Raw genomic sequence first — 12,295 nt, forward strand, 5'->3', positions numbered from 1 at the left:
CAGGAATGTGCTTCTGCGGCACACGAGGCCTCTGCAATGATTCTTCAGCCAGTTTGGGGGGACGGGGGTCTGCCACATCCGCGGTTTCAAAATAACAGTTTCCTGGTACGTCCGACGGGTGCCTCAAGGAGCCGAGAGGCCCGGCCCCTCCATGGGGAACGTCACCGTCCCCCGGTGCCCAAGGGTGGCTGGTTGGGCTGCTTGGCGCGGGGGGCTTGGCCCATTTCCCCTGAGAAAACAGCTGTTTCGAGTGCCCGCCGATCCACTTTATTGAGCACAGTAATGCTCCTCGATCCTTTCTGAGCTGGGGAAAAGGTCTTTTCTGCCCCAGCTCGGGTTTGGCCGGGACATCTGCCTGCGTGTCAAGATGCATCTGGTCTTGTTTATAGCCCAGGAACGGGTGACGCCGAGGGGAGACCACAGGCTGCACCGGAGCATTTGTGCTCCAGGCTCTTCGGCCCCTGGGATGTTGCGGGCTCAAAAGCAAAGGAAGGGAGCTGGGAGGGTACCTGCTTTTCTAAAGCCCGGCACAGCAAAGAGTGCCGAATTGACAGGCGTCTGCAACAGGGAAGGCAGCGTTCCCCCAGAGGTGGCATTTGGTCCTGGCAGAGGTTGGGGAAATGCAGTTTTCTCTCCGACCTCAGGCGCTGACCTGAGGGTGCTTCTGACATACTGGCTCTTTACTCTGGGTGACAACAGGATCCTTTGCAAAGCCTCTGTCTTCAGAGGGGCTGAAATGACTTGGCTTGAAGCACCTTGCCTGGCTCGGTGACTTGAGACCCCTGCGTGTGAAGAAGAGACGCGTGCGTGACGGGCGTTCCCTGGGTCCGCTCCAGCTTCTCTCCGATTCTCATAACTTTCTTCCAATGCGTGGAGGGGCTTTTTGCTGTTTTAACTTCCTTTTCCTCAACTCAGCTTTTCAGAACAGCAAATAATGGGCTGTAGGTTTATTTAAATGGAGGCAGGAACTATGGTGGCCGGTCTCTTGGGTGGAGTGCGTGTAGCAAGCTGGCGGCTTTATGGCACGGGGCTGTCGGGGGCACGGCGGCAGCGACTCCTGCGCGCTCTCCGTTTTGCGCAGAGTCCGTCCTGTTGCCTGGGGCTGTGGTTTCTGGTTTACCCTTTTTTTTTTTCTCTCTCTCTTTTTTTCTTTTTAAGTTTTTTTTGGTTGTGTTTTAAGCTGATCAGCTTGGAGTAGAACAGAAGCCGGAGGCTGGTGCTGTGATCCCAGCCCAGGTCCGCTGTCTCACTTTCTGCTTCTGAAACAGTGATTCTCAGCCTTTTCGGACTCGAAGCACACTTGGAAAATTCCAGCTCTTAGTTTTTGGTTTGGGGGGGTTGACTGTAGAAAAATACTAGAGTAATTCTTCTGGTGCAAAGACCTCAGAAAGACCACAGCAGAGCAGGATGGTTGGATAGATTCCTACTGGAGAACTCTGGACTTATCCAGGGTATTGGGTTTGGCACCCCACGGCACCCTTGAAAGGATCATAGGGCACCCCAGGGAGCCCCGGCACCCTGGTTGAGCATCCCTGTTTCAAAACAACAACAGGAAAGTGGCTGAAGGGCTCAGGAGGGTCGGCGGCACGCTTCTCGCACTTCGTGTCGCTTGATGGCAGGGCAAAGCCAGGGCAAGAAGTGGCAGCTTAAGGTGACAGCGCTAATTTGGGTTTTAATTTACACGAGTCTCCTTGTGAGCCAGTTGTCATATGATTCATCAGACAGCAGCCTTTTGCGGTCCGTGAATCTGTCGTGCATGCTGATGTTCCTTCAGCCAACTACCAGCGCAAGGCAGTTGCGGCTCCGGGGCATCAGCAGGCTGCCTCGCCGGCGAGGGACAGGGGTATCCAAATGCATGGCAGTCCAGATCCCCAGGCCTGCGCCCTGTGTTGGCATTGAGAAACCCCGACCTCATCTCCATTCCCAAATCACAAAACCCTGTTGGGGACTGCCCCAGGCATGCTCACATGCCATTTTGGGGTGGAATTAGGGGAGGGGTCTTCTGCGCTTCCCTCTGCCTGCACTGCTCCGTTGTAGGTGCACCCTGAGCATATTGTCACGGCTCTAGAGGAAAAGAAAGCGTGCCGTCTTCTGCCCAGAGACGGAGTGGGGCTGAGTGCCTTCTCTCTGAGGGCTGGAGCATCCGCAGCAAGGAGTGGCCCCTCGCACCAGGTTGCTTTTCTCCCTGTACAGACGGGGGCTGGGTTCCACTTGCTCATGCTCTTGCACCTTTCTCTTCCAGCATCAGCGAGAGCTTCCTTACAGTGAAAGGGGCCGCACTCTTCCTGCCGAGAGGAAATGGGTCTTCTACTCCCAGGATCAGCCACAGGCGCAACAAGCATGCAGGTAAGCGTGCCCACAAGTGCCAGAGCTGCCTGGTTGCCCTGTCCCCGAATACACCCTCTCCCGGGTTCGGTGCCAGCCAGACGGAAGCCACGTGCGCGCCAGCACGCGGCCTTGTGTAAACACGGCTTGTGCAGCTCACGGCTGTGAGGCTCAGAGCGCCCGTTCCCACTCGTTCAAACATCGCGGGGCCGCATCTCTGGTCCCAGCAGGCTGCAAGGTTGTTGGCTTGCGCTCATCCAAGCGGTGATTTAGGGAGGCTGTCACGGCCCACAGATTTGGTCACCGTCTCTCCATAAATAGCTGAGCCACCGCTGCGCTGCCAAGAATGCAAGCTTCCTCCCGGGTCACGCAGAACGATCACTAGCGCAGAGACACGCCGGCCTGAATATCTGCCCACAATGGCCCGGCAGCTGTCAGCTTATTCTGTAAGCTTTGTCCTGGGTGGGGAGGGAGGGGTTCAGTACCCAGCACCACAGCACCAGGGGTTGCAGGCTGTCTCCCTGATCCCTAACCAGCTTCACACCAGGAAAGTCCCCCTCCGGGTGTGAATGCTGGTAGGAAAACACCGCGCCATATCAGCATGACTGGTGTCCGGATGTTGACAAACAGCATGAGCGATACGAAGGCAGTCTGAGTTTCGCCCTCCTGCTCTGCTAGAAGTTCGGCTTGTTTTCTGCTTTCTTTGTTTGAGAAGTCAGCCGCAGAGGAACACAACCCAGACGCTGCTGGGTCATTGTGTACACGGGGCTGATTCATTGAGGGCACGTCCGGGATCGGATGGTTTGGGGTGATGTTGAGAACTTCTAGTCTGCTCAGGTATCAGCAACAGACAGCAGAGACGCTGGACTCTGCTCCATCCCCCCTGGAAAGCAGCTGCTCAAGTCAAGGTTTCCACAGCGGTTTCATCCCATCGTCTGCCATCAGAGGCTTTGAGGTGCCTGAAGAAGCAGCCCTGGATGAGGACGCAAAAAATTACATGTGCCCTTGCCCTCCCCGGATATGGAAGCAGGAGCTGAACTGTTTGTGGGCGAGGGGTGTTTGTTACCTGGTGTCCAGAGAAAACAGAACGGGCCGGGAGCCTGAAAAGTCAGCCTCGCTGGCAAGTCTGTCTCTGGCACGGAAACGGAGTCAGCTGCCCTTTACAGGTCTGCCTTGACCCTGCCCTGCAGAAAGTTTTCCCTTGAGAAGGGCCACGTTGGCTTTACCTTGCCGAGAGCTCCAGACCAGTGGAACCGATTTGCAGCTGTTGCCAGAACTGGTGCGTGAGGGTAACACAGCAGAGCTGCCAGCCTGCGGTTCATGTTCTCAGGGCTGGGGAACAGTAGAGGAGTGAAACTCTGCGGCTGGAGCGAACACCGAGCCTGGAGACGTCCAAAGGCTGAGTGACCAGATCTGCCGTGCTGCAGTCGCACCAAACCATGCGTTCTTGGAGTCTCTGTTGCCTAGAAAGCTGGGTTCTAATCCCAGCTCTGTCCTTGGCCTGCCTGGTAATAGCCTTTGGCCTCCTGGTGCCTTAGTGTCTCTATCTGCAAGCACTGCCCGGGCACTTGGCAGGATGTGCCACCGGGAGACCGCTCGCTTGTCTGTCATTGCTGTTGTAATGAAGAGCTCTGGGCTGTCCTGAAGCTAGACCCCACGAGGGGTGAGGTGCATTGTCTCCCATCCTGTCCTGGCTGCTGCTTCACCGCCGACTGCCAGAGGACGGAGGGGCAGACACAGCGACTGCCGCCGCGACACCAGCCACGCTGACAGCCCATGCCGTCTTCGGTGCTGTGCCCTCCTTGCTCGCATCTGCCCCTTCCCTGCTCCTGTGTGACATCCTGAGGCCCACACGTGAAGCGTGGCTGGGCTGGTTGCCAGGGCAGAGCTAAGCAGGGTCCTGGTGCTTCGTCCGGCTTTGAAAGTTCAGGACTTTGCCCTGGCAGGTGGCTGGCCAGCAACGAAAGGAGGAGAAATGCAACACAGCTGCTCCTGTGTCTGTCTGCTCCCTGGCTGACTGGCCTTGGAGCCTCCCAGGAGGAGAAACCGGCTCGGCAAGTTGCTTGTGCACGCTCCTCTCTGAAGCCGCCGTGCAACACTCGGTGTGTTGTGAGGGATGCTGCAAGGTGCTGGCCTCCAGTTCCAGCCCCGCTGTCAGTTCAAAGCCCTGAGACCCTGGTTCTTCACCTTTGCTGGGAGAAGCATCGCTCGCTTTCTCAGCTGCCGGTGGGGTGTAAAGGCTTCAACTGCAGGCTTTGTCCCTGTCAGGAGCCATCCGGGCTGAGGCCTCTTTAAGCCTTTACCCTGGAGCTGCGACCCCCAGCACCCAGTCGGGCTGGCCCTTGTGGCCTCTGGCATGGCCCTGGCACGGGGAAGTCTGGTCTCCCAGCAGCATTGGGGATGCAGGAGGAGAGTGGGCAGCTGAGCAGGGGTGACAGTGGGGGCAGTTGCTCGCCCTGCGGCAGCCAGTCCCTGCAGGACGGGCATGTTGGGCAAGGAGCCCTCTTCCCAGGGACAGGGCGCTGTCTGCAACGGGGCTGTCATTGAATGCCTCTTGCTGGGTGGAGAGCCTGTGTCCAGTTGAGACCCGGTCCCAGGGCTCTCTGGGGGCTAAAATGTGTCTGGGGGGGATCAGGAAAGGCTTGTATCCCTTCCCCAGGCCACCTGGAAATGCAGGTGGGAGCCCTGGCTTGGGGGTTGCTTGAGGGCAAGGCAGACCCTCTCTGCAGCGTGTTTGGTGTCACAGGGACAGAGCTTGCCCAGGAAGCACAAGCTCTGGTCAAGGGGGTGGTGGGACTGGGGCTTGCAGGAGGTGAGGACAGGGAATGCCCAGAGCAAAGAGCTGTTTCCTGGGTGGCAGAGAAGCTTGTCGCCCCCGAGTAGAGACCGGTGGTGCTGGCAGGGGCCGCTGCCTGGCCCGCTCCTGGACCTTGGGGCAGGCAGGGCAGCTGGGCAGCGGGCAGCTGTGTTGGGCTCTGGCCTCACCTCTCCCCTTCTCTCCCTGCAGGAGACCTCCAGCAACACCTGCAGGCCATGTTCATCCTGCTCCGGCCCGAGGACAACATCCGCCTGGTAGGCTGGCTCCTTGCTTCCTGACTAATGCGCCGCGGGAATGAATGTGCCTCCTTGACACACCAGCGGCTGTGACTCACCACAGCAGTGGGGCACATGTGTCTGCATGGCCTCTGCTTTATCAAGGGCTGCAGAGGTGTGAGTTTTCCTTTACAGCTACACGGCGAAGGAGTGGCTGATAACGAAGGCCGACTTATTTATTTGCCCAGGGAGACGGGGTGAATGGGTGACCCGAGGGCTCCCGCCTTTGTTTGTTGCCATGTGCCTGAGCCGCATCCTGGGCACTTGTGGTCACTCAAGATCCTGTAGCCATTGTCATAAAACTCTGAACATTACCATAGCAACGCAGGTAATGAATCCAGCCGGCCCAAGCTGCACCCCGCAAATTCAGTCGAGTTCTTTGCGTCCTCAAATCTTTGCATAATAGTGCAGCTGAGCCACCGCGGTCCATCCTGGGCCTGCCTCGGTAGCTCGAGGTGGTCTGGAGAAGACTACCTTGCTTAGGCAGCACGTTGTGCCTGTCTTTGGGGGATTTCAGTGGGAAAGAAGTGGTGGATCTATAGTATGGGTATCTCCTAAAACAGAGAGGAGTGAGTTTGGGAAGTGCGGGGGAACTGACAGTGTCTTAAACACCTTGAATGCATTGAAGTACCTACAGGATCTTGAGTGCTTGTTTTCTCTCTCGTCATCCATCACTATTGATCGGCCTTCTAGTGCCGGCTGGGTTAGTTTAGGTCTATCGCAACAATTTTTTTCACCCCCGCTCCCCTCCACTCCCCCCACGGACGAGCCAGCATCATGGGAGATATTCCAGCACCGCTGGTTTGCAGATTCCTCCTGGCCCACCACGTAACCAGATCTAGTCTAAGTGGAAGGCAGTTGCCGTCATTGCAAAGCACTTAAACTTTGACCATGACAATGGAAAGTGCTTCGCTGCTGCCTGTGTCGTGATTCATTGCAAACCAGCCTGAAAGGTACTTTCTGCAAAGCATCCAGTGCCCTTGGCTCCTGGTGAGGTGGGTAGGTGCCCGGCGTGCTCAGCATTTTGCCAGATTGGGGCCAGCATTAGTCTGCTTGAAATTAGTGAGCAAGTAATTGTTCAGCAATATCAGTGGCCACATTGTGCGAGTAGGGACAAATTGGCCTTGTTCGTAGCTGAATGAGGACTCTGTGGGCTGAGACATAAAGCCTTTTGTGCAGCGTTAAATTCGGAATGCTAAAATTTGGCAGGAGGTTAAGTTCAATAGACCACTTGAATCCCATTGATTGTGGACAAAGGAGGGGTGCGCGCAGTGGCAAGAGGCTCCTGGATAATAACGTACACGGCGGAGACTCCGAATGTAAACAGTGCCTCAAGAGCTGCTCTGCTCTCCTCTCCTCCGGCGTTGGCGGCACGGAGAGCGAGCTGCACGTCTCGGAGGCCTTGTGTGTTGATCGTGCTGCTCCTCTTGGCACTGGAGCCGGGAGCACTGTTCCCACAGGCTTCCACAAGCACCGCATTGGGCCCTTTGGCAGTGCCAGCGCAGGCCCAGGAGAGGGAAGGAAATGGGGTAAAGCATGCCCGAGCCTTTGGAGCCGTTTCCAAGCGCAGGCTCTTGCTCTGCCTCCAACCAAAACTTCCGGCTTAGAAACACCCGCTGCCTCCGCAGCGGCAGAGATTTCTGTGCTCTGCGCCTGGGGTGGAAGGGCGAGACCTCTGTGTGGACTTTGAACCTGCACAATGTGGTTTGCCTCTGGCTGGGTAAATATTGCATGATGTAACTGTTTGGCAGAGCGAGGTTACAGCAGAAGGTAGAATTGCTCTATAATCACGGTGCATATTTAAGCTGGCCGCTTGGACGGGGAGCCGGGCCCAAGAATAACTACAGTAGATTTCATGTGATGTAAGTCACTCTTCCTCTTAGAGAAGAAAACCTCCCCTTGCACAGGCAGCTAATTGGAGAGAGCCAGCACAGCACAGCACAGCACGCACCCAGGCCACGAGGAGGGGTAACACTTAAGGAGCTGCTCCACACTCTAATTCAGAAGGTGGGATGTAGCTTCCGGACCAGGGGTCGGGGGACCTTGTCCTCACAGGCACAACGAGGCTCTAATTGTTTGCGAAGGGCTTAGAGATGCTCTAGGGTCAGCTCTGTTATCAGTGCAAAGTGCAGCTTTTTCACTCAATCAATTAGAATAACATTGCAGGGGGAGAGGGGAAGGTGCTCACTGGGTGTCAAGTGCCAAGCCAGAAAAATCCGCTTTTTTCCTTAAAAATCTCTAGGAGAAAAATCCCTTCTGTGACTTGAGGCCACATGACCTTTAGCACCTGCCTGGCAGCCGGTGCTGAAAGGTCTTACGTTAAAGCCGCACTTCTAATTACTGCTACCCAAATTGGTTTAGTGTAGTAAATTAGATTACATTAATCCTCCGAGTGCCAGACAGGCCAGGAGGAGGAATTAGAAAGGAACCCGTGTGGCTCGGGCTCCCTGGGCTCCAGGGAGCAGAGGCTTCCTGCTCGTCTTCGTTCTGGGTGTTGTCATCTTCTGCGGGTGAAAAATCCCATGCCATTTCCCTGGTTCCCACGGGCCCTTCAACTTGGCTTAGACTCCTCACCCGCTCTGTCCTGCAGAAGTCCTAGAGACTGTCTCCTGGACAGCCAGCCGTCCCCTCTCCCGGTCCCAGCAAACTTGTCCTCCACTTTGCTAGAAGAGGTGCATCGTGGCCAGGACTGAGAGGTCAAGTGAGGTGCGTGGTTCAGCCTAGAGCAACAGGGCCAGGGCACTACCTCCGCTGCACAGAACGTCGCGTTGTGCCACGTCGAGTCGGGCTCCAAGCTGCCTAGGCCCCTGTAAGGTGGGCTGGGCCTTGGCGCTGTGGCGGCCGTGCTAGCTGTTGCACTGGCGCTCCCCCTACCAGGGCTGCAGTTCTCCCTTGCGCTTCTCAAGAGCACAGAGTTTGGGCAGCGAGCTCCTTTGCCAAACCCACAGGCTTCGCTCCACTGCCTGGAGGGTTTAACCAGGAAACTGGAGCTTGTCCCAGCTAGCAGGGCATGGGTGAGCTGTGCCACGGGTTGCAGGCATACAGGTCCTGCTGCCTGAGCAGGGTGTGAGATGTGGGCTCTGTGCCTGGGCCTTTGCCTGAGAACCGCAGACCCAGAGGCTTAAAAGCATGATGGGGGAGTTTCAGATCCTGGATCTAATTGCAGCCAGGTATCCATGCTGTGAGCGGGATGGGGCTGGGTTGTGACAGCTGTTTTCTTTCCACCCCCCCTTGTCCTCCTTTGCTCCTCCCGGGTGCCTTGGGAAGTTCAGGAAGCCGTTTCGCAACGGCAGCATAAACACTCGGGATGCAAGTGGTTTCTGGGCTGGCTCAGACGGCCCACAGCAAACTCATGACTCAGTGTACCGTAATTAAGAGATCTCCTTTCTTTGTGGGCGCCTTGGTTTCTCTTCAAGTGGGTTCTGCCATTAAAGTCATTGCGAGCCTCTTGGGACAGAAGCCAGCGAGTGCTGAAAGCGCAAAGCGTGCTGCATCCACCAAGGCCGAGCACATGCATGCTAGCTGCGTCCCCTCCGTTGGGCACACCACAGCCTGCCCTTGGGAGACACGAATTGGTAGCTCCCCTTGGCTTCTGGCGCGTGCGGTAGGCTTTCTGCCGTCTGTCATCTTCCTGGAGCTCGGTGCCGGCTTGTTCTTGCCGGTTGGCAGCAGGTGCTCACGCGGCGGTCCCATCGCCTCAGCGCCTGTTAGAAGCGTGCCAGCGGGGCTGGAAAGCCGGCTGCCTGGATTTCATCAGCCCTTCCCGGTTCCGGAGCAGGGTCAGCTCTTCCCTCTCCTGTTTGAAAGAGAGACGCAGCCGCTTCCTCTGGAGCCACAGCCAATGCCTGTGAGGAGCTGCGTGGGGCAGGAGCACCTCTCTGGGGCAAGCACGGTCCAGAGGACCAAAGCAGCCACCCCGTGGACTGCTGCCAGCAGTGTTTGGCAACACCCCCTGGCTGTAACGGAGCTCCCCCGCAGCAGCAGGCTGCAGTGAGCACATCAGGGCAAGACCTCGGTGTGAGAGAGGTGCTCTAGTCCCTCGGTGCCCAGGCTAGCGCCAGCCAGCCCTACTAGCTCAGGCCGGTGGTGACTGACGCCTGCTGTCCGGCATGAAGGGGCAATGCGCGCGAGTGCCTGCATGCATGACGCTGGCACGTCTGCTGATCTCGGCTGTTCTGTCCTCTTCTCTCCTCAGGCTGTAAGACTGGAAAGCACGTACCAGAACCGCACTCGATACATGGTGGTGGTGTCCACCAACGGCCGGCAAGACACCGAGGAAAGCATTGTCCTAGGAATGGATTTCTCTTCCAATGACAGGTACCTGGCACGCCGCGGCAGGAAGGGCCCTCTTCTGAATGGCGCCTGGTACCGACCTGTGTCTGGAGAGCCGCTGTCCGGACTCCTCCTGGTCTGGGACAGACAGCCTCAGGCTTCAGGCCTGTTCACCAGCCCCCAGATCCCCCCCTAGCTCTTTAAAGGGGTGGGGAGATCCTGGACTGTGTTTCTGAAATGTGCAGTCCGGGCCGAGCATTATGCTGCCAGGAGCTGGCAGGAAGGGCTGCACTTGGAAATCCCCAAAAACTACAGCTCCAGTGGGCCCAAGCAAGACGCCGGCACTTAGTGGAGAGCCCCTGAGGTCTTGTTTATATTCATCATGTCCAGTTTTCCTGGAGCATGTGAAATCATAAGAAGCCATAGCTGCAGATGCCTGGAGCCTGAGCTGAGCAGGGCTGCGACAGGTCCCTCACCGAGGTGGACAGGACTCGCAAAGTGGTGGTATCGGGGCTCCACAGGGCACGTTGGGCGGGCTGCGTGGCCATGTGCACGTCATCAGGGCTTAGTGCGCTCGCTGTGTTTATTCGAATGGCTGCTGAGCTCCCCTGAGGGTTGCAGAATGTGGTCACTAAGCCGTCTCTGCTGCCTGTGTAACTGGAGGTCTGGGCGAGCCGTGCCAGCTGTGCTGGGCAGAGGCTTCCTAGCTGGAGGTTAAAGGGGATGCAGGGTGCTCTGTAGAGAGCGAAGGGTGTGACGCACGTACCCGAACAGGCGGCCGACTGGGCTTTCTCAGGTACGAGGGAAGGCAACAGGATGCCTGGCATTTGTGGTAACTTTGTGGGACGTCCCTGGTGATGTGGGCTCTGTGCACCAGCCCCAGAGCACTGAGGGGCATCTCAATGTGTGAGTGATTTAATTGCTGCCAACCGTGGTACTGGGGGCAAACTACCCCTCCAGCAGCCAGTCTTTGGGCTCACGGTAGACCTGGCTGGATCTGCCCAGCCGTCCTTGGGGACTTACAGCACCTGCTTGCACTTCAGCTTCAGTTCTGGTCAGGTGCTGAGCTCAAAGCCCCATTTACACACCAGGAGCAGCATGTAAACGATGCTGCGTGCAGGGCGGATCGAGCCCTGGGGAGTCAGCGCAGGGCTCACGCTTCGCGGGTCCGCACAGCCCTGACACCGAGCTGGTCTCGAGGAGACTGCTGCGGCCGTCGGCTCCAGCATCCGAGGCGGCTGCCCCCGTGACGAGAGGGGCTGGCTGGCACCTGGTCTCACGCTCTCCGATAACGACGCGGGGTCGTTTTTAGCCGCCTCCTAGAGTTACGGCCCTCCCCCCGTCCACTCAATATTTACCACTCAAAATAGAGCAGTTGCTATGGCCCCTGCGAAGCGCCGGGTGAACGGTGTCACTAAAAATACCCTGGCCACCTCGACCAGCCTCGCAGAACCGCGTTTTTCCATGAGCTCATCTCCTGCAGGCCACAGAAATAGTCGCGTGTGGACGTGTCTCCTTGGGCCCTTCCACGCCTGCCCCCCGGGCTAAGGCCCCTGGGGTGGACTCGAGCAAGTCCAGTGCAAAGCATTAGCGTGCAGAGGACAGGACAACCCAGATCTTTCCATGAAGGCTTCTCTTTGATCCCATATTGATTTCGGCCCCTTCCCCGGAGACCTGATACCCAACAGGTTGTTGTTTTTTTGCTTCTTTCATCACTTTAGCTCTGCTCTTGGCCCAGCCAAGTGTATGGCCCAACACGACGTGCTGCTAAGGTGACAGGAGCAGTCAGGAGACCAGTGACACTGCCAGTAAATAACACCACCCCCCTGGCTATCCACGCTTAGCTGCTGGGTACGGAGGGGCGCTAGGGTCCTGCCGTGAATCTTGCGTGCTGATGTTCCTGCTGGCATTGAGTAATACTGTCCCAGTCCCAGCACCTGTCCGAGCCGCTGACCAAAACAAACCAAGCCAGGACCAGCCCTGAGCCATTCAGGCTGACAGCACCCGAGAGAAGATAGGGACCGTTCCTGTCACCGGCTCCTTGAGCTGACTGCAGATCGCATGACCCTCCGCCCTCCTTCCTAGAGCCTACCGCTTCCAAATTCTGCTCGCTGTTCCCCTGGGGAGACACGCGCGCTCTGCGCTGGCTGCCAAGGGCATTAGCATACGCGAGCTTTGGTTAACAGCCCGTGTCAGACACCACTTCAGTCTGCCAAGGACACCTGTAGCACGCGAGGCTGACTGCATGGTGTCCCTGCACTGCCATGAGATTTATTCATGATTTCTGATGAATACAAATTGCTGCCATCACTGTGAAATGAGCAGGCTGACTCCTGGGAACACGCCCGCCTGACTCTCTCTTTTCCATTGCAGTAGTACTTGTACCATGGGCCTGGTGCTGCCACTGTGGAGCGATACCCTTATCCACTTGGACGGGGATGGGTAAGTGTCCCTGGTGCAGGCGGGCGGGAAGCCGAGGGGCTCTGGGCCACGCAGGAGCACAGGGTGGGATGCTGCGTGCATTGAGCAGCAGTGTGTGCACGTGTGTCAGTTCATGTATGGTGCACACGTGTATATGTCTGAGAGCTTGCTGATGCAAGGCAAA

General features: G+C 57.3%; 1 protein-coding gene across 6 annotated transcripts in view; it reads left to right on the plus strand.

The window, feature by feature from the left end:
* SSH2 (slingshot protein phosphatase 2) overlaps nucleotides 1-12,295 on the plus strand; it is a 48,943-nt gene that overhangs the window by 18,178 nt on the left and 18,470 nt on the right. For 3 of the 6 annotated variants that reach the window (XM_006036106.2, XM_025192349.1, XM_025192348.1), the window contains exons 2-5: nucleotides 2,243-2,346; nucleotides 5,333-5,397; nucleotides 9,614-9,735; nucleotides 12,064-12,132. In XM_006036106.2, the coding sequence (XP_006036168.1) occupies nucleotides 2,243-2,346; nucleotides 5,333-5,397; nucleotides 9,614-9,735; nucleotides 12,064-12,132 (360 nt within the window). Of the gene's footprint in view, nucleotides 1-2,242; nucleotides 2,347-5,332; nucleotides 5,398-7,771; nucleotides 9,023-9,613; nucleotides 9,736-9,763; nucleotides 11,379-11,411; nucleotides 11,499-12,063; nucleotides 12,133-12,295 lie in introns of those variants that run through there. The other 3 variants (XM_025192347.1, XM_025192350.1, XM_025192351.1) reach the window with 3 other exon arrangements.

Source organism: Alligator sinensis, unplaced genomic scaffold (assembly GCF_000455745.1).
Source record: "Alligator sinensis unplaced genomic scaffold, ASM45574v1 scaffold1642_1, whole genome shotgun sequence".
In the NCBI taxonomy this organism is placed as follows: Eukaryota; Metazoa; Chordata; order Crocodylia; family Alligatoridae; genus Alligator; species Alligator sinensis.